Here is a 24,287-nt window from a genome sequence, read left to right on the forward strand (position 1 = left end):
CAGTAGACTAACATATCAACCAACTGCCCCCATCAGTAGACTAACATATTAACCAACTGCCCCATCAGTAGACTAACATATCAACCAACTGCCCCCCCCCCCATCAGTAGACTAACATATTAACCAACTGCCCCCATCAGTAGACTAACATATTAACCAACTGCCCATCATCAGACTAACAAATTAACCAACTGCCCCATCAGTAGACTAACATATCAACCAACTGCCCCACCCCATCAGTAGACTAACATATTAACCAACTGCCCCATCAGTAGACTAACATATTACCCAACTGCCCCCATCAGTAGACTAACATATTAACCAACTGCCCCATCAGTAGACTAACATATTAACCAACTGCCCCATCAGTAGACTAACATATCAACCAACTGCCCCCCCCCCATCAGTAGACTAACATATTACCCAACTGCCCCCATCAGTAGACTAACATATCAACCAACTGCCCCCCCCCATCAGTAGACTAACATATTACCCAACTGCCCCCATCAGTAGACTAACATATTAACCAACTGCCCCCCCCATCAGTAGACTAACATATTAACCAACTGCCCCCCCCCATCAGTAGACTAACATATTAACCAACTGCCCCCATCAGTAGACTAACATACTAACCAACTGCCCCCATCAGTAGACTAACATATTAACCAACTGCCCCCCCCATCAGTAGACTAACATATCAACCAACTGCCCCCATCAGTAGACTAACATATTACCCAACTGCCCCCATCAGTAGACTAACATATTAACCATCTGCCTCCCCCCATCAGTAGACTAACATATTAACCAACTGCCCCATCAGTAGACTAACATATTAACCAACTGCCCCCCCCATCAGTAGACTAACATATTAACCAACTGCCCCCATCAGTAGACTAACATATTAACCAACTGCCCCATCAGTAGACTAACATATTAACCAACTGCCCCCATCAGTAGACTAACATATTAACCAACTGCCCCATCAGTAGACTAACATATTAACCAACTGCCCCATCAGTAGACTAACATATTAACCAACTGCCCCATCAGTAGACTAACATATTACCCAACTGCCCCCATCAGTAGACTAACATATCAACCAACTGCCCCCCCCATCAGTAGACTAACATATTACCCAACTGCCCCCATCAGTAGACTAACATATTAACCAACTGCCCCCCCCATCAGTAGACTAACATATTAACCAACTGCCCCCCCCCATCAGTAGACTAACATATTAACCAACTGCCCCCATCAGTAGACTAACATACTAACCAACTGCCCCCATCAGTAGACTAACATATTAACCAACTGCCCCCCCCCATCAGTAGACTAACATATTAACCAACTGCCCCCCCCCATCAGTAGACTAACATATTAACCAACTGCCCCCATCAGTAGACTAACATATTACCCAACTGCCCCCATCAGTAGACTAACATATTAACCATCTGCCTCCCCCCATCAGTAGACTAACATATTAACCAACTGCCCCATCAGTAGACTAACATATTAACCAACTGCCCCCCCCATCAGTAGACTAACATATTAACCAACTGCCCCCCCCATCAGTAGACTAACATATTAACCAACTGCCCCATCAGTAGACTAACATATTAACCAACTGCCCCCATCAGTAGACTAACATATTAACCAACTGCCCCATCAGTAGACTAACATATTAACCAACTGCCCCCATCAGTAGACTAACATATTAACCAACTGCCCCATCAGTAGACTAACATATTAACCAACTGCCCCCATCAGTAGACTAACATATTAACCAACTGCCCCATCAGTAGACTAACATATTAACCAACTGCCCCCATCAGTAGACTAACATATCAACCAACTGCCCCATCAGTAGACTAACATATTAACCAACTGCCCCCATCAGTAGACTAACATATTAACCAACTGCCCCCCCCCATCAGTAGACTAACATATTAACCAACTGCCCCCATCAGTAGACTAACATATTAACCAACTGCCCCCATCAGTAGACTAACATATCAACCAACTGCCCCCATCAGTAGACTAACATATTAACCAACTGCCCCATCAGTAGACTAACATATCAACCAACTGCCCCCCCCCCCATCAGTAGACTAACATATTAACCAACTGCCCCCATCAGTAGACTAACATATTAACCAACTGCCCATCATCAGACTAACAAATTAACCAACTGCCCCATCAGTAGACTAACATATCAACCAACTGCCCCACCCCATCAGTAGACTAACATATTAACCAACTGCCCCATCAGTAGACTAACATATTACCCAACTGCCCCCATCAGTAGACTAACATATTAACCAACTGCCCCATCAGTAGACTAACATATTAACCAACTGCCCCATCAGTAGACTAACATATCAACCAACTGCCCCCCCCCCATCAGTAGACTAACATATTACCCAACTGCCCCCATCAGTAGACTAACATATCAACCAACTGCCCCCCCCCATCAGTAGACTAACATATTACCCAACTGCCCCCATCAGTAGACTAACATATTAACCAACTGCCCCCCCCATCAGTAGACTAACATATTAACCAACTGCCCCCCCCCATCAGTAGACTAACATATTAACCAACTGCCCCCATCAGTAGACTAACATACTAACCAACTGCCCCCATCAGTAGACTAACATATTAACCAACTGCCCCCCCCATCAGTAGACTAACATATCAACCAACTGCCCCCATCAGTAGACTAACATATTACCCAACTGCCCCCATCAGTAGACTAACATATTAACCATCTGCCTCCCCCCATCAGTAGACTAACATATTAACCAACTGCCCCATCAGTAGACTAACATATTAACCAACTGCCCCCCCCATCAGTAGACTAACATATCAACCAACTGCCCCCCCCCCCATCAGTAGACTAACATATTAACCAACTGCCCCCATCAGTAGACTAACATATTAACCAACTGCCCCATCAGTAGACTAACATATTAACCAACTGCCCCCATCAGTAGACTAACATATTAACCAACTGCCCCATCAGTAGACTAACATATTAACCAACTGCCCCCATCAGTAGACTAACATATTAACCAACTGCCCCATCAGTAGACTAACATATTAACCAACTGCCCCCATCAGTAGACTAACATATCAACCAACTGCCCCATCAGTAGACTAACATATTAACCAACTGCCCCCATCAGTAGACTAACATATTAACCAACTGCCCCCCCCCATCAGTAGACTAACATATTAACCAACTGCCCCCATCAGTAGACTAACATATTAACCAACTGCCCCCATCAGTAGACTAACATATCAACCAACTGCCCCCATCAGTAGACTAACATATTAACCAACTGCCCCATCAGTAGACTAACATATCAACCAACTGCCCCCCCCCCCATCAGTAGACTAACATATTAACCAACTGCCCCCATCAGTAGACTAACATATTAACCAACTGCCCATCATCAGACTAACAAATTAACCAACTGCCCCATCAGTAGACTAACATATCAACCAACTGCCCCACCCCATCAGTAGACTAACATATTAACCAACTGCCCCATCAGTAGACTAACATATTACCCAACTGCCCCCATCAGTAGACTAACATATTAACCAACTGCCCCATCAGTAGACTAACATATTAACCAACTGCCCCATCAGTAGACTAACATATCAACCAACTGCCCCCCCCCCATCAGTAGACTAACATATTACCCAACTGCCCCCATCAGTAGACTAACATATCAACCAACTGCCCCCCCCCATCAGTAGACTAACATATTACCCAACTGCCCCCATCAGTAGACTAACATATTAACCAACTGCCCCCCCCATCAGTAGACTAACATATTAACCAACTGCCCCCCCCCATCAGTAGACTAACATATTAACCAACTGCCCCCATCAGTAGACTAACATACTAACCAACTGCCCCCATCAGTAGACTAACATATTAACCAACTGCCCCCCCCATCAGTAGACTAACATATCAACCAACTGCCCCCATCAGTAGACTAACATATTACCCAACTGCCCCCATCAGTAGACTAACATATTAACCATCTGCCTCCCCCCATCAGTAGACTAACATATTAACCAACTGCCCCATCAGTAGACTAACATATTAACCAACTGCCCCCCCCATCAGTAGACTAACATATCAACCAACTGCCCCCCCCCCCATCAGTAGACTAACATATTAACCAACTGCCCCATCAGTAGACTAACATATTACCCAACTGCCCCCATCAGTAGACTAACATATCAACCAACTGCCCCCCCCCATCAGTAGACTAACATATTACCCAACTGCCCCCATCAGTAGACTAACATATTAACCAACTGCCCCCCCCATCAGTAGACTAACATATTAACCAACTGCCCCCCCCCCATCAGTAGACTAACATATTAACCAACTGCCCCCATCAGTAGACTAACATACTAACCAACTGCCCCCATCAGTAGACTAACATATTAACCAACTGCCCCCCCCATCAGTAGACTAACATATTAACCAACTGCCCCCATCAGTAGACTAACATATTACCCAACTGCCCCCATCAGTAGACTAACATATTAACCATCTGCCTCCCCCCATCAGTAGACTAACATATTAACCAACTGCCCCATCAGTAGGCTAACATATTAACCAACTGCCCCCCCCATCAGTAGACTAACATATTAACCAACTGCCCCCATCAGTAGACTAACATATTAACCAACTGCCCCATCAGTAGACTAACATATTAACCAACTGCCCCCATCAGTAGACTAACATATTAACCAACTGCCCCATCAGTAGACTAACATATTAACCAACTGCCCCATCAGTAGACTAACATATTAACCAACTGCCCCATCAGTAGACTAACATATTACCCAACTGCCCCCATCAGTAGACTAACATATCAACCAACTGCCCCCCCCCATCAGTAGACTAACATATTACCCAACTGCCCCCATCAGTAGACTAACATATTAACCAACTGCCCCCCCCATCAGTAGACTAACATATTAACCAACTGCCCCCCCCCCATCAGTAGACTAACATATTAACCAACTGCCCCCATCAGTAGACTAACATACTAACCAACTGCCCCCATCAGTAGACTAACATATTAACCAACTGCCCCCCCCCATCAGTAGACTAACATATTAACCAACTGCCCCCATCAGTAGACTAACATATTACCCAACTGCCCCCATCAGTAGACTAACATATTAACCATCTGCCTCCCCCCATCAGTAGACTAACATATTAACCAACTGCCCCATCAGTAGACTAACATATTAACCAACTGCCCCCCCCATCAGTAGACTAACATATTAACCAACTGCCCCCATCAGTAGACTAACATATTAACCAACTGCCCCATCAGTAGACTAACATATTAACCAACTGCCCCCATCAGTAGACTAACATATTAACCAACTGCCCCATCAGTAGACTAACATATTAACCAACTGCCCCCATCAGTAGACTAACATATTAACCAACTGCCCCCATCAGTAGACTAACATATTAACCAACTGCCCCCATCAGTAGACTAACATATTAACCAACTGCCCCATCAGTAGACTAACATATTAACCACCTGCCCCCATCAGTAGACTAACATATTAACCAACTGCCCCATCAGTAGACTAACATATTAACCACCTGCCCCATCAGAAGACTAACATATTAACCAACTGCCCCATCAGTAGACTAACATATTAACCAACTGCCCCATCAGTAGACTAACATATTAACCAACTGCCCCCATCAGTAGACTAACATATTAACACACTGCCCCATCAGTAGACTAAGATATTAACCAACTGCCCCATCAGTAGACTAACATATTAACCAACTGCCCCCATCAGTAGACTAACATACAGTGCCTTGCGAAAGTATTCGGCCCCCTTGAACTTTGCGACCTTTTGCCACATTTCAGGCTTCAAACATAAATATATAAAACTGTATTTTTTTGTGAAGAATCAACAACAAGTGGGACACAATCATGAAGTGGAACGACATTTATTGGATATTTCAAACTTTATTAACAAATCAAAAACTGAAAAATTGGGCGTGCAAAATGATTCAGCCCCTTTACTTTCAGTGCAGCAAACTCTCTCCAGAAGTTCAGTGAGGATCTCTGAATGATCCAATGTTGACCTAAATGACTAATGATGATAAATACAATCCACCTGTGTGTAATCAAGTCTCCGTATAAATGCACCTGCACTGTGATAGTCTCAGAGGTCCGTTAAAAGTGCAGAGAGCATCATGAAGAACAAGGAACACACCAGGCAGGTCCGAGATACTGTTGTGAAGAAGTTTAAAGCCGGATTTGGATACAAAAAGATTTCCCAAGCTTTAAACATCCCAAGGAGCACTGTGCAAGCGATAATATTGAAATGGAAGAAGTATCAGACCACTGCAAATCTACCAAGACCTGGCCGTCCCTCTAAACTTTCAGCTCATACAAGGAGAAGACTGATCAGAGATGCAGCCAAGAGGCTCATGATCACTCTGGATGAACCGCAGAGATCTACAGCTGAGGTGGGAGACTCTGTCCATAGGACAACAATCAGTCGTATATTGCACAAATCTGGCCTTTATGGAAGAGTGGCAAGAAGAAAGACATTTCTTAAAGATATCCATAAAAAGTGTCGTTTAAAGTTTGCCACAAGCCACCTGGGAGACACACCAAACATGTGGAAGAAGGTGCTCTGGTCAGATGAAACCAAAATTGAACTTTTTGGCAACAATGCAAAACGTTATGTTTGGCGTAAAAGCAACACAGCTGAACACACCATCCCCACTGTCAAACATGGTGGTGGCAGCATCATGGTTTGGGCCTGCTTTTCTTCAGCAGGGACAGGGAAGATGGTTAAAATTGATGGGAAGATGGATGGAGCCAAATACAGGACCATTCTGGAAGAAAACCTGATGGAGTCTGCAAAAGACCTGAGACTGGGACGGAGATTTGTCTTCCAACAAGACAATGATCCAAAACATAAAGCAAAATCTACAATGGAATGGTTCAAAAATAAACATATCCAGGTGTTAGAATGGCCAAGTCAAAGTCCAGACCTGAATCCAATCGAGAATCTGTAGCAAGAACTGAAAACTGCTGTTCACAAATGCTCTCCATCCAACCTCACTGAGCTCGAGCTGTTTTGAAAAAATGTCAGTCTCTCGATGTGCAAAACTGATAGAGACATACCCCAAGCGACTTACAGCTGTAATCACAGCAAAAGGTGGCGCTACAAAGTATTAACTTAAGGGGGCTGAATAATTTTGCACGCCCAATTTTTCAGTTTTTGATTTGTTAAAAAAGTTTGAAATATCCAATAAATGTCGTTCCACTTCATGATTGTGTCCCACTTGTTGTTGATTCTTCACAAAAAAATACAGTTTTATATCTTTATGTTTGAAGCCTGAAATGTGGCAAAAGGTCGCAAAGTTCAAGGGGGCCGAATACTTTCGCAAGGCACTGTATTAACCAACTGCCCCCATCAGTAGACTAACATATTAACCAACTGCCCCCATCAGTAGACTAACATATTAACCAACTGCCCCATCAGTAGACTAACATATTAACCAACTGCCCCCATCAGTAGACTAACATATTAACCAACTGCCCCATCAATAGACTAACATATTAACCAACTGCCCCCATCAGTAGACTAACATATTAACCAACTGCCCCCATCAGTAGACTAACATATTAACCAACTGCCCCCCCCATCAGTAGACTAACATATTAACCAACTGCCCCCATCAGTAGACTAACATATTAACCAACTGCCCCATCAGTAGACTAACATATTAACCAACTGCCCCCATCAGTAGACTAACATATTAACCAACTGCCCCATCAGTAGACTAACATATTAACCAACTGCCCCCCCCCATCAGTAGACTAACATATTAACCAACTGCCCCCCCCCCATCAGTAGACTAACATATTAACCAACTGCCCCCCCCATCAGTAGACTAACATATTAACCAACTGCCCCCCCCCCCCATCAGTAGACTAACATATTAACCAACTGCCCCCCCCCATCAGTAGACTAACATATTAACCAACTGCCCCCATCAGTAGACTAACATATTAACCAACTGCCCCCCCCCCCATCAGTAGACTAACATATTAACCAACTGCCCCCATCAGTAGACTAACATATTAACCACCTGCCCCCATCAGTAGACTAACATATTAACCAACTGCCCCATCAGTAGACTAACATATTAACCACCTGCCCCCATCAGTAGACTAACATATTAACCAACTGCCTCCCCCCATTAGTAGACTAACATATTAACCACCTGCCCCCCCCCCCCATCAGTAGACTAACATATTAACCAACTGGCCCCCCCCAATCAGTAGACTAACATATTAACCAACTGCCCCATCAGTAGACTAACATATTAACCACCTGCCCCATCAGTAGACTAACATATTAACCAACTGCCCCCCCCCCATCAGTAGACTAACATATTAACCAACTGGCCCATCAGTAGACTAACATATTAACCAACTGCCCCATCAGTAGACTAACATATTAACCAACTGCCCCCATCAGTAGACTAACATATTAACCAATTGCCCCATCAGTAGACTAACATATTAACCAACTGGCCCATCAGTAGACTAACATATTAACCAACTGCCCCCATCAGTAGACTAACATATTAACCAACTGCCCCCCCCATCAGTAGACTAACATATTAACCAACTGCCCCCATCAGTAGACTAACATATTAACCAACTGCCCCCCCCCATCAGTAGACTAACATATTAACCAACTGCCCCCATCAGTAGACTAACATATTAACCAACTGCCCCATCAGTAGACTAACATATTAACCAACTGCCCCCATCAGTAGACTAACATATTAACCAACTGGCCCATCAGTAGACTAACATATTAACCAACTGCCCCCATCAGTAGACTAACATATTAACCAACTGCCCCCCCCCCATCAGTAGACTAACATATTAACCACCTGCCCCCATCAGTAGACTAGCATATTAACCAACTGCCTCCCCCCATCAGTAGACTAACATATTAACCAACTGCCCCCATCAGTAGACTAACATATTAACCAACTCCCCCCCCCCATCAGTAGACTAACATATTAACCAACTGCCCCCATCAGTAGACTAACATATTAACCAACTGCCCCCCCCATCAGTAGACTAACATATTAACCAACTGCCCCCATCAGTAGACTAACATACTAACCAACTGCCCCCATCAGTAGACTAACATATTAACCAACTGCCCCATCAGTAGACTAACATATTAACCAACTGCCCCCATCAGTAGACTAACATATCAACCAACTGCCCCCCCCATCAGTAGACTAACATATTAACCAACTGGCCCCATCAGTAGACTAACATATTAACCAACTGCCCCCCCCCATCAGTAGACTAACATATTAACCAACTGCCCCATCAGTAGACTAACATATTAACCACCTGCCCCCATCAGTAGACTAACATATTAACCAACTGCCCCCCCATCAGTATACTAACATATTAACCAACTGCCCCCATCAGTAGACTAACATATTAACCAACTGCCCCCATCAGTAGACTAACATATTAACCAACTGCCCCCCCCCCCATCAGTAGACTAACATATTAACCAACTGCCCCCCCCCCCCCCCATCAGTAGACTAACATATTAACCAACTGCCCCCATCAGTAGACTAACATATTAACCAACTGCCCCCCCCCCCCCCCCCCCCATCAGTAGACTAACATATTAACCAACTGGCCCATCAGTAGACTAACATATTAACCAACTGCCCCCATCAGTAGACTAACATATTAACCAACTGCCCCCCCCATCAGTAGACTAACATATTAACCAACTGCCCCCATCAGTAGACTAACATATTAACCAACTGCCCCCCCCCCATCAGTAGACTAACATATTAACCAACTGCCCCCATCAGTAGACTAACATATTAACCAACTGCCCCATCAGTAGACTAACATATTAACCAACTGCCCCCATCAGTAGACTAACATATTAACCAACTGCCCCCCCCATCAGTAGACTAACATATTAACCAACTGCCCCCATCAGTAGACTAACATATTAACCAACTGCCCCCCCCCATCAGTAGACTAACATATTAACCAACTGCCCCCATTAGTAGACTAACATATTAACCAACTGCCCCATCAGTAGACTAACATATTAACCAACTGCCCCCATCAGTAGACTAACATATTAACCAATTGCCCCATCAGTAGACTAACATATTAACCAACTGGCCCATCAGTAGACTAACATATTAACCAACTGCCCCCATCAGTAGACTAACATATTAACCAACTGCCCCCCCCATCAGTAGACTAACATATTAACCAACTGCCCCCATCAGTAGACTAACATATTAACCAACTGCCCCCCCCCATCAGTAGACTAACATATTAACCAACTGCCCCCATCAGTAGACTAACATATTAACCAACTGCCCCATCAGTAGACTAACATATTAACCAACTGCCCCCATCAGTAGACTAACATATTAACCAACTGGCCCATCAGTAGACTAACATATTAACCAACTGCCCCCATCAGTAGACTAACATATTAACCAACTGCCCCCCCCCCATCAGTAGACTAACATATTAACCACCTGCCCCCATCAGTAGACTAGCATATTAACCAACTGCCTCCCCCCATCAGTAGACTAACATATTAACCAACTGCCCCCATCAGTAGACTAACATATTAACCAACTCCCCCCCCCCATCAGTAGACTAACATATTAACCAACTGCCCCCATCAGTAGACTAACATATTAACCAACTGCCCCCCCCATCAGTAGACTAACATATTAACCAACTGCCCCCATCAGTAGACTAACATACTAACCAACTGCCCCCATCAGTAGACTAACATATTAACCAACTGCCCCATCAGTAGACTAACATATTAACCAACTGCCCCCATCAGTAGACTAACATATCAACCAACTGCCCCCCCCATCAGTAGACTAACATATTAACCAACTGGCCCCATCAGTAGACTAACATATTAACCAACTGCCCCCCCCCATCAGTAGACTAACATATTAACCAACTGCCCCATCAGTAGACTAACATATTAACCACCTGCCCCCATCAGTAGACTAACATATTAACCAACTGCCCCCCCATCAGTATACTAACATATTAACCAACTGCCCCCATCAGTAGACTAACATATTACCCAACTGCCCCCATTGGTAGACTAACATATTAACCACCTGCCCCCCCCCCATCAGTAGACTAACATATTAACCAACTGCCCCCCCCCATCAGTAGACTAACATATTACCCAACTGCCCCCATTGGTAGACTAACATATTAACCACCTGCCCCCCCCCCCCCCATCAGTAGACTAACATATTAACCAACTGCCCCCATCAGTAGACTAACATATTAACCAACTGCCCCCCCCCATCAGTAGACTAACATATTAACCAACTGCCCCCCCCCCCCCCATCAGTAGACTAACATATTAACCAACTGCCCCCATCAGTAGACTAACATATTAACCAACTGCCCCCCCCCCCCCCCATCAGTAGACTAACATATTAACCAACTGGCCCATCAGTAGACTAACATATTAACCAACTGCCCCCATCAGTAGACTAACATATTAACCAACTGCCCCCCCCATCAGTAGACTAACATATTAACCAACTGCCCCCATCAGTAGACTAACATATTAACCAACTGCCCCCCCCCCATCAGTAGACTAACATATTAACCAACTGCCCCCATCAGTAGACTAACATATTAACCAACTGCCCCATCAGTAGACTAACATATTAACCAACTGCCCCCATCAGTAGACTAACATATTAACCAATTGCCCCATCAGTAGACTAACATATTAACCAACTGCCCCCCCCCCCCCCCCCCCCCCCCATCAGTAGACTAACATATTAACCAACTGGCCCATCAGTAGACTAACATATTAACCAACTGCCCCCATCAGTAGACTAACATATTAACCAACTGCCCCCCCCCCCATCAGTAGACTAACATATTAACCACCTGCCCCCATCAGTAGACTAGCATATTAACCAACTGCCTCCCCCCATCAGTAGACTAACATATTAACCAACTGCCCCCATCAGTAGACTAACATATTAACCAACTCCCCCCCCCCATCAGTAGACTAACATATTAACCAACTGCCCCCATCAGTAGACTAAAATATTAACCACCTGCCCCCATCAGTAGACTAACATATTAACCACCTGCCCCCATCAGTAGACTAACATATTAACCAACTGCCCCCCCCCCATCAGTAGACTAACATATTAACCAACTGCCCCATCAGTAGACTAACATATTAACCAACTGCCCCCCCCCATCAGTAGACTAACATATTAACCAACTGCCCCCATCAGTAGACTAACATATTAACCAACTGCCCCCCCCCATCAGTAGACTAACATATTAACCAACTGCCCCCCCCCCCCATCAGTAGACTAACATATTAACCAACTGCCCCCATCAGTAGACTAACATATTAACCAACTGCCCCCCCCCCCCCCCCCCCATCAGTAGACTAACATATTAACCAACTGGCCCATCAGTAGACTAACATATTAACCAACTGCCCCCATCAGTAGACTAACATATTAACCAACTGCCCCCCCCATCAGTAGACTAACATATTAACCAACTGCCCCCATCAGTAGACTAACATATTAACCAACTGCCCCCCCCCATCAGTAGACTAACATATTAACCAACTGCCCCCATCAGTAGACTAACATATTAACCAACTGCCCCATCAGTAGACTAACATATTAACCAACTGCCCCCATCAGTAGACTAACATATTAACCAATTGCCCCATCAGTAGACTAACATATTAACCAACTGCCCCCCCCCCCCCCCCCCCCCCCCCCCATCAGTAGACTAACATATTAACCAACTGGCCCATCAGTAGACTAACATATTAACCAACTGCCCCCATCAGTAGACTAACATATTAACCAACTGCCCCCCCCCCCATCAGTAGACTAACATATTAACCAACTGCCCCCCCCCATCAGTAGACTAACATATTAACCAACTGGCCCATCAGTAGACTAACATATTAACCAACTGCCCCCATCAGTAGACTAACATATTAACCAACTGACCCCCCCCCCCCATCAGTAGACTAACATATTAACCACCTGCCCCCATCAGTAGACTAACATATTAACCAACTGCCTCCCCCCATCAGTAGACTAACATATTAACCAACTGCCCCCATCAGTAGCCTAACATATTAACCAACTCCCCCCCCCCATCAGTAGACTAACATATTAACCAACTGCCCCCATCAGTAGACTAAAATATTAACCACCTGCCCCCATCAGTAGACTAACATATTAACCACCTGCCCCCATCAGTAGACTAACATATTAACCAACTGCCCCCCCCCCATCAGTAGACTAACATATTAACCAACTGCCCCATCAGTAGACTAACATATTAACCAACTGCCCCCCCCATCAGTAGACTAACATATTAACCAACTGCCCCCCCCCATCAGTAGACTAACATATTAACCAACTGCCCCATCAGTAGACTAACATATTAACCAACTGCCCCATCAGTAGACTAACATATTAACCACCTGCCCCCATCAGTAGACTAACATATTAACCAACTGCCCCATCAGTAGACTAACATATTAACCAACTGCCCCATCAGTAGACTAACATATTAACCAACTGCCCCCCCCCCCATCAGTAGACTAACATATTAACCACCTGCCCCCATCAGTAGACTAACATATTAACCAACTGCCCCCCCCCCCCCATCAGTAGACTAACATATTAACCACCTGCCCCATCAGTAGACTAACATATTAACCAACTGCCCCCCCCCATCAGTAGACTAACATATTAACCAACTGCCCCATCAGTAGACTAACATATTAACCAACTGCCCCATCAGTAGACTAACATATCAACCAACTGCCCCCCCCCATCAGTAGACTAACATATTAACCAACTGGCCCATCAGTAGACTAACATATTAACCAACTGCCCCATCAGTAGACTAACATACTAACCACCTGCCCCCCCCCCCCCATCAGTAGACTAACATACTAACCACCTGCCCCCATCAGAAGAGGATGGACACAGAACACTGAAGTACTGTAAACGAGGAAGGTCGCAGTCTCCCATGTCTCTCCATACTGCTACCAGTCTGTGTGTGGGTGGGCCACCCTAACTGCCAGGTCACTGGCCAGGCTGTGCTGCTGCTACTGTCACATGGGCAGTCACCAACTACCCCAGAGGCTTGGGTCAGCCAAGCACTACTCTCTAAATACTGGCTTCATGCATCAGGCTTCATAGAAATGGCATGTGAACCCTATATAGTACAATGGCACCCCATAGGGCACTGATTCTGACCAGTAGTGTACTATATTGTATAAGTGGGGAATACTCTGCCATTTTGGAAGCATTCCTAGATTTTCAATAGTTCCTCACTAGCGTTTTTGCTGCTGTGTCATTTTTGGAAATTTGGCATTTGAAAGGCACATCAAACATGTTGTCCGAATCACTGCCAAAGTAGTTGATTCTATACTCACACTGATGGCTGGACAGTGTTGATAACTGTTAACACTATCAGTGTTGCAGCTGTAATTTTCAACAATAGGTGACGATTGTGACGGCCAAAAGCAGCCCTGGTGGGTTAACTGATACCCTGAAACCCTGGTGGTCCATCTGATACCCTGATACCCTGGTGGCTCAACTGATACCCTGAAACCCTGGTGGTCCATCTGATACCCTGAAACCCTGGTGGTCCAACTGATACCCTCTAACCCTGGTGGCTCAACTGATAACCTGAAGCTATCTGCAGACCTAACAGTTTCTGTCAAGTCTGCCAAATCACTGTATCTCTTCCATCAATGCTGGCATTATGGTTCATTGATGGAACATTCCTAAGAGTTACACTTCTATACTAACCATCAATATCAATCCATACCAAGACAGACAAGTCTAGAATGTATAGCCTAGAATTATTAGAATCTTAGAATTCTAGAACTGTTAGAATTCTAGAATATTTTGAGTGGAATTTGCTTTGAGCAGATAATGGCGTGTATCAAGGATTATTCTAATACCAGTTAATTACCACACAACACGGTGAAATCCTATCATAATCACCTAAACACAATAGTCGGCTGTGACCATGAGGTTAGTACTAGGGATCAAGCGCTGGAAATAAACTGTTGTTAGGACTCACGCAATATAGACAATACCATTCGCTAAGTCTGTGAAAAAAGCGTTTCAATTTAGTATTGAACAAACACCCTCGAACTGACAACACAATCAGATTAGTCATAGAGAGATTAGACAGTGTCCTCTACAGAGATAATTGCCTTAGACAGCTAGCATGGGCCCATGCTGTGGGCCACGCAGGAATCTGTTTGACAGTGTGAAATTAGGGGACCGGCACACTCTTTCTCCTTACATTATTGGGGGGTTTGGTATAATAGGATTGTGTAGCATCGATATCACACCAAATCACAACATATATGGAGGTTAAACCCCCACAAAACCACATGAATTTGCACCAAGAAAATGTGGGACCAACACACTCTTTCTCCTTACATCATTGAGGCCCTTTGGTTAAGAAACATAATATATGAATGTAGGATAGACCACTTACACACTAAATCACATAATCAATAGGCCTAAAAGTCAATCCCACTCAAACCTACAGGAATCAGGATTCTACACCCATGGGGGTATCAAGAAGATCATCTATGATTTCCTTCCTTCCGTCTGGGCTTCTCCCGTCCCGAGTGACTTGTTCCTGGGTTTTGCGTGATCAAAGTTTAGATTTACTTGAATTATTTCTGATCAATGCTTGCTTGGCCAGGCCACGGCCAACTGTGGAGAGGCCTGGTCCGCGTGGCCGGTGCTGAGGCAGCAGTAAAAAAACAGCTGACTCCCAGCGACAGAGAGAATAATATGCAAACAACCCCAGTCTCTGAGCTCTGCATACTTTAACACCAATCATTAGCCTTAAGTTTACCTCCTTATGCTCTTAATAAATCCTCTGAAGACTACAATCCTAATTGATCCTATCCTTGCTTTTTTTTTTTAAACAGTCTGAGAAATCAAAGCCCTACCAAAGCCTTCATCCCCTCCCAGTCCCTGGCACAGATAAGAGGGATGGGCAGTTCTGTTCTCCTGTACAAACTGTTAACGTAATGTCTGTTAATAAGACAAAATCATCATCATTTAAACTATATATATTATACATTACACAAAACAAATGACAAACATGGGTAGCATAAGGTAATGCATTTGTCTTTAGGGGTGTTATTGTGTTGAGCTGGAAAAAAAGAAAAAAAAAAAGATCAAGAAGTGAAACATGACATGAATTCATGCTCCGTACAATGTCAGCATGCAGTACAGTACAGCATGCTGTATAGAACAACATATTGGACATGCATTGGAACTTGTGTTCTGTGTGGATATTAGAACATAGTCTGTGTTTGAAAGGTTTTAGTGAATGCAGAGCTATGAATTCCTCCATTTATTTATCCATGACTGAGTAGAAAGATAGGTAAGACCATTGATGATAATAAGCCATGTTATTTATAGTGCTCTCTGTCTTTGTCTACATTGATCAATAATGTATTACCACACATCAAGCTTTGGAAATTAACCTGGATAAAATTGATGATTGTAAGTGATCGTAGAGAACGCCAGTCAATTGTTCTTCATTAGAGGCTTCAATAATTATAACTAAATATATCCACCTTTCCCGCCCTGTTCTGACAATACATTTATATATTTTTTAAATTTAACCTTTATTTAACTAGGCAAATCAGTTAAGAACAAATTCCTATTTACAATGACGGACTACCCCAGCCAAACCCTACGACGCTGGGCCAATTGTGCGCCACCGTATGGGACTCCCAATCACAGCTAGTTGTGATAAGAGCCTGGAATTAAACCAGGGTCTTTAATGACACCTCTAGCACTGAGATGCAGTGCTTAGACCGCCAAGCCACTCGGGAGGCCCAGATAAACACACCATAAATATATAAAGCCTATCTGACCTGAAAACAAGTGACTGCCATCCCCTTCACCATGAACATGATGTGGCTTGTGGAACAGCATGGTGTGTGTGTAAATACAGCAGAATTTATTGAAGACATGGGGTTAAAAATCTGTGATGAAATTAGGTTTTAAAGGACTAATTCTATAGGTGATTGGATACAACTGGTGCTTTGGTGTCTGTGAATGCAAGCAGTGTCACTGCTTTCTGCTGTTCGAGGTCAACTCAAGGTTGTGTTTCATGAGAAGGGTCGCAAAGCTACCAGTAGTTTACCAAAGTTACAGGAATCTTCAGAAATGTTGGTAATTAACAGACAATCTATGGCAATCTTTGGTCATTTATACTTGGATAACTTTTCAAAACATTATCCATATATATTATTATTTTTTAAACGTATATATCTGTGTCCATATTGTCAATGCGTTTCTAGTGGCTGGACCATACGGGCGGCAGGGTAGCCTAGTGGTTAGAGCGTTGGACTAGTAACCGAAAGGTTGCAAGTTCGCAATCCCTGAGCTGACATGGTACAAATCTGTCATTCTGCCCCCCGAACAAGGCAGTTAACCCACTGTTCCTAGGCCGTCAATGTAAATAAGAGTTAGTTCTTAACTGTCTTGCCTAGTTAAATAAAGGTAAAAATGGTTCAACAGAAAACAGCTTAATTATTCATTTTTTTTTAACATCTAATCAATCAATTGACTCTGCTAACTTTTCCTACTATTGACTTTTATCACGAGTTTAACAGCAAAACATTGACAACAAATACAAACTGACATAGTAAAATAAATCAAAGTGTGTTAAACAAATGGATGTTTCATGCTGAGACCATCTTATTAACCAACAATGGGTGTTCACTCTAATCCCGCACAACATTTATTTTTAAAATATTTAGTAGGATCATGTTTTATAGCTTTGTCACTATTTAAATGTTTTTTGATGTCATAAAGGCCAGAGATAATTACAGAGACCTGGGAAAATACGAAGTACCCAAAAGGGCCACAATATGTATTGTGCTAGATTATATCCAATCCTTGAAAGAAAACAAAATGTTGGTAATTTACTGGTAAACTGGGAAAGTTTCCAGTAAAATACCCATCCTTTTGCAGCCCTATTCACGAGCCTATAGACCAGGTGATACTGGAGGGAATACATTAAATAATCATCAAGTCAATTATAGATTAGCTTTTACATTTCCCAGTTCACAATAGAAAGCAATGTTACGGATACACAAATCCATAGGTGTCAATTCAACAAATTTTTTGCCTAAATAGATGATTCCATATTTCCAATATTGCTATGGAAACCCGTGCATGTATTTGGTTGATTTCACTATTCAACTGAGAGTAATACGTCCCTAACATTTATGTGTCATGGTGTCAGAGTGACAAAGATGGACATAAAATACAAGATAATAAAAAAACAACTAACATTTATGTGTCATGGTGTCAGAGTGACAAAGATGGCCATAAAATACAAGATTATAAAAAACAACAAAACACACCACACCACCACACATTCTACACTGTTGAGACTAGCATATTTCTGCACAATTGTGAGGTATTAAGTGTAGTGTAAGGCCTTTAACGTAATTTAAATCAGTGAATATTTATTCACGAGAGACTATGTGTGGACACATTTGCTGCGTACATATTCTCCAGTGATGGTCTGGGATTCTTGTTAGTGGATTTGGGCCACATGTTCACTTCCACACATTGGTGTGCTACGTTGCAGAAAGCAATGTATATCCTGTTTCATACGGGCTCTACAGTGTATATCCTGTTTCATATGGGCTCTACAGTGTATATCCTGTTTCATATGGGCTCTACAGTGTATATCCTGTTTCATATGGGCTCTACAGTGTATATCCTGTTTAATACGGGCTCTACAGTGTATATCCTGTTTCATATGGGCTCTACAGTGTATATCCTGTTTCATATGGGCTCTACAGTGTATATCCTGTTTCATATGGGCTCTACAGTGTATATCCTGTTTAATATGGGCTCTACAGTGTATATCCTGTTTCATATGGGCTCTACAGTGTATATCCTGTTTCATATGGGCTCTACAGTGTATATCCTGTTTCATATGGGCTCTACAGTGTATATCCTGTTTCATATGGGCTCTACAGTGTATATCCTGTTTCATATGGGCTCTACAGTGTATATCCTGTTTCATATGGGCTCTACAGTGTATATCCTGTTTCACATGGGCTCTACAGTGTATATCCTGTTTAATATGGGCTCTACAGTGTATATCCTGTTTCATATGGGCTCTACAGTGTATATCCTGTTTAATATGGGCTCTACAGTGTATATCCTGTTTCACATGGGCTCTACAGTGTATATCCTGTTTAATATGGGCTCTACAGTGTATATCCTGTTTAATATGGGCTCTACGGTGTATATCCTGTTTAATATGGGCTCTACAGTGTATATCCTGTTTCATATGGGCTCTACAGTGTATATCCTGTTTCATATGGGCTCTACAGTGTATATCATGTTTAATATGGGCTCTACAGTGTATATCCTGTTTAATACGGGCTCTACAGTGTATACCCTGTTTAATATGGGCTCTACAGTGTATATCCTGTTTCATACGGGCTCTACAGTGTATATCTTGTTTAATATGGGCTCTACGGTGTATATCCTGTTTAATATGGGCTCTACAGTGTATATCCTGTTTCATACGGGCTCTACAGTGTATATCTTGTTTAATATGGGCTCTACGGTGTATATCCTGTTTAATATGGGCTCTACAGTGTATATCCTGTTTCATATGGGCTCTACGGTGTATATGCTGTTTAATAAACCGTGCATAGTGTGTAATATACTGTGTTATAGAATGTGTTTTGAATGCTTGAAATGCTCAATTTCCTCCCACGGTTTTCATGGTTGGTGGTCAACTGGTAGTGAATATTACCCTGTCATTCATTTTGATGGAACGGAACACTAGTATTCCCAGATGTTTTGCAAATGAACATAGACTGACATAGGCTATAATTAGATAATTCAATGTTTTCACTTACTGTGTCAAATGCATACTTTATCTGATAGTCATTCGTTAAACAAGCATGCAACCTTCCACATGGGCCAAAAACGAACACTAACGGAAAGAAATGTGTAATTTATACGGAAATAGATGTTTGTATATACAGTCCATGTATAAAATGCGCATTCATCAGGCTGTTTTGACATTGACAAAGTAATCAATTCTTGGTAATAAGTCTGCATTTGAAATGAGGTCTGGGGGTCTAGGTTGAGACTGGGAAAGAGATATCAATTAAGCAGAACTGCAGAGTTCAGCAGTAGGAGCTGAGGCTGCAAAATCCTGATTCTACTTCATTAGCTAAACACGCTGGCCAGAATGCTAAATAAACCCTGTCTGTCTGCAAGGAATGTACATGGAATCCAATGGACTATAGAATAGAATATAGAATGTAAAGTCATCTAAAAAATAACTCTGATGATTCATTTGATTCTAGAATGCAGAATGTAATGTTGATTAGGCATGCAATGCATAACAAAGACAAAGAGCCATGTTTGGGCCAATGGGAGAGAAGCTGTTCTCTGAACAGAATACCTGCCTCCCCTCCAATGTGAACATTGGAGATATCCCTGTTCACATTTACAGAGACTAATACACTTTGTGTATGAGGATCACGAGCTTGATAGTAGTCGATAAATTCATACAAAGACATTCATGTCAAAACTAGAATATTCCTACTGGTCAGGGTGGATATACTGTGTGGTTACTGGGAGAAAACAAAACAGTCATCATCCAGCATAGTTACAGTTTATATCCTGTTAAATATACAAGTCTTAAAATAACATGATTTTTTCCATTTCATTCACAATAGTTGAATAGAGACTAAGACTTTTACATATAGTGCGCTGGCCCCATGAGAGAAATTAAGACAGACACACGACATCTATCTCTCTTCTCAGTGAGTAGGTGATGGATAGGCCCACACACCAACAACAACAAAACTTCCCTGATGTGTGTGTGAGAGCGTGTACTCAGTTCCTTTACTCTGACTTGCCTGTTGATAACATATGCCTCATCAGAGAATACGTCGTTTAGCGTTTGATGACCACTAGTGTTCGCTATTAGCTCTCGCTGTCTCTCTCACACACATCTTAATTCAATGTAGTGTGTGACTTAATGCAACTCACTCACAATAGAGGAATGATTAGGCCTACATAAATATATAATAAAGCCAACGCAACTTTTGACAATCGTGTGATTAAACCTAATCAACTGGCTGCGTTGATTTATTTCCATTCAGACTTTTGTCAACACATGTTAAGCTATGTTAGGACATATTCTGACCCCACTGCAGCCCACATGAGAACAATAAAATGGTAATTAACACATTAAAGTCAATAAATAATGTTCCTTACCTGAAAAATACTATTGTTTCCCACAAATAGATCCCGAGAGCGTTTATTCGGAACATTTTTGCCGGTCTCATTCGGGCTACCTACAGCTCCAGGAGTACCAATAGTAGAATTCCAATTTCTTTAATGATTTCGGACCTCCAAGGTGAACAATTCTTCTGTTGTTTTTTTTTTTCAGATTCCAGAGTCACAAGAAAACCACAATATGTTCATAACCGGCCAGGCCATGAAACCCTCTTCCTTAGACCGCCGTCATTGATTCGGATAACCCAAATAATGAGTACTTTTTCAGGACAACGGACAGCGGCAAACGCGGTTTGCGGAATTTTACTCAGCCCAGGTTATTGTTGCTTTGAGGGTACAGCACGTTAGGCTACGATATCACAGATATTTCCGACGTTTATTCTATGCGATCCATTTGGATTTTGTTACAAGGGGAATTTGTCAATTTCAACATGCCTCCTTCAGTGATAAATGTGGCAATGCATGTGCTCTGCGTCTTAATGAATGTCTCAATTTTAGAAGAGGTTTTACTACGTGGTTGTATACCCCTTACGTCTAGATCAGTAGCGGAATTGCACAGTTGTTACACGAAATATATACATACGTAGTCAGTGTTTTTTTCTTAACGCTTTCTCTTATATGCATCCCAAAATCAGAGGTGTTGCTTTCAAGCCACACGTAGTTGTAGTTACCCCGGCGGTGCTGACTGATGTTTTTCTGCAGGTACTCGCCGTGTCTCGGTAGTTGACTCCCATGGGTGAGATGTAACTGCTGCAGAGAGCTACTTCCATTGTCCGGTCAAGTTCGGGACTCACAACTCGGTTTCGTCTTCTTGCATTTAGATTCCTCGTAATAATGTCAAATGTAGTGAAATCGGGATGCGATTAGCCTCTTCTTCCATTGCCTCCTATAGCTCAGCGCTCTCACGTCAGACCAACACTGTATTTCTTGCTGCAGTCATTTACTAAACTCAAAAAAAGCACCTCACCTTTGAACACACGCCCACATGACGTTGCCATTGGTCGGCATGTTGCTCAAACTAGTTAGGCTACGGCTCGGATTGGAGAGAGGGGTTGTCATCTGGAGAGTTTTAATGTCCCGCGCATTGGTATGGAAATAGAGAACAGTCCATGATTTGTCTAATGTTAGGTTATCATATTTCTATGTACTTGTTAGTGTAGTCGACTGTTTGCACACCCCAGTGTCTACAGTGGTTGACATGTTAAAATTATCATTGGACCGTCTAAGCAACTATTATGTAATTGTATTTATTTTCCTTTGTGGGGGGGGGGGGGGGGGGGGGGGGTCAGCCGGAATTAAGTATTTTCCTTTTTATTTCACTGTTCATGTAGGTTACTTTTGATAAGTGAGCGTTGCAAGGGCGGCAAAAAAAGAAAGGATGCAGAAAGAAAGTATCTTGTTCATTATTATCCACTTGTTTTTTTCTGTTAAATCTTTTTGGTATAATCAATATTGTTTTGCATCCATGCAGACATCTAAAGTGAGGCTCTCTCCCTTTCTGTTTCTGCAGTAGCGGTATTTCATCTGCACCGCTGTCCACATTGTCCACTGAAACGTGATTCCGTTTCTAATGCCTGCAGCTCTCTTTCCGAACGCAGTCACCAAAAGATCACGTGACACGCGGACGGGATAGAACGAATGGAATACGGTTGGATATATGGTGTCTTCAAGTATTTAAAAGGATTCCGTCTTGTCCTATTGAGGAGACAGATAGTGTTTGAATCGTTTTTCGCAATAGAGATGTAAGATTATAGTAAACGTGAGTCAAGGATTTATTTCATTTATACTCTTCAGTCGACTACCTGGATGAGATAAGTGAAATAAATGCAGTGCTGTGAGATTGAAAATCCAGCATTTCCTAAATACAGTTTGCCATTACATAATGAATGTGTTGCATCCATTCTGAGTGCACTAGTTATCATTACCCAATAAGTTATCTAACAGAATAAATACATAAAGAAAATGACTGAGCTTAAAAATAATTAGCTCTTGCTCTGAAAAAGTAGAAAACAGTTGGCCATAGTTTCCCATAACACTGACATTGAATAAGCTAGTTGTGTTTATTAAGGGGCCCTTAAATCATGCTCTTAGGCCAGGGGTTCTCAAACTTTTTGGGTCCCAGGACCCCTTTTGTGATAGAAAATTCATCAGAAACCTCTCATAATCAGAACACACCATGAGTGAGATTCAAAACAATACAACACACAATGAGTTTAACTGTGACTTCAGCAGTGCATGGCTGGACGAACCAAGTCACTGGCCCTGGGAAAAATAGCAAGCAAATATCCTGCAATATTACACATTTTGTCATGGGGCAGAAAGATGGTTTGTTGTTGCAGTTTTAAAACTAATATCCTGCAATACTAAACATTATGCCATGGGGCAGGGAGAACATAGATTTAAAGCTTAAATTACAGTACATTTATGTACATTTTGGAGAATACAAGAAGCATATAGTATGTGCCAATTGAGTTCCAAATAAAGTAACAGAGGTTGACCGTAACTGGGATGAAGAAATCTTCTTTAGTAAGCCACGAATCCTCTTGTGACAGGGGTGTGTGCAACAGGGAGCGGTAATTGAATGCAAGCTTCACAAAAAAAATAGAAAATGATTAAAACATTTCTATCCTGTCTATCTATGGGTAACAGGGTTGACTTGTTATTCTAGCCTGTCTATCTATGGGTAACAGGGTTGACTTGTTATTCTAGCCTGTCTGTCTATGGGTAACAGGGTTGACTTGTTATTCTAGCCTGTCTATCTATGGGTAACAGGGTTGAC

The 24,287-nt window shown here is 42.5% G+C and overlaps 1 protein-coding gene across 12 annotated transcripts in view; it reads right to left on the reverse strand.

Moving 5' to 3' along the window:
• glra1 (glycine receptor, alpha 1) overlaps nt 1–23,341 on the reverse strand; it is a 116,107-nt gene extending 92,766 nt beyond the window's left edge. For 3 of the 12 annotated variants that reach the window (XM_090198838.1, XM_090198836.1, XM_090198837.1), the window contains exon 1: nt 21,488–22,446. Coding sequence is in view for 4 of the 12 variants with exons in the window: in XM_036943409.2 (XP_036799304.1) it covers nt 21,488–21,558 (71 nt within the window). In the remaining 8 variants the exon portion in view is untranslated. Of the gene's footprint in view, nt 1–21,487 lie in introns of all 12 variants that reach the window. The other 9 variants (XM_090198843.1, XM_090198840.1, XM_090198841.1 and 6 more) reach the window with 8 other exon arrangements.
• Between the last annotated feature and the right edge of the window lie 946 nt (nt 23,342–24,287).

This window comes from Oncorhynchus mykiss, chromosome 14, assembly GCF_057628025.1.
Source record: "Oncorhynchus mykiss isolate SJ-2025 chromosome 14, ASM5762802v1, whole genome shotgun sequence".
Classification (NCBI taxonomy): Eukaryota; Metazoa; Chordata; class Actinopteri; order Salmoniformes; family Salmonidae; genus Oncorhynchus; species Oncorhynchus mykiss.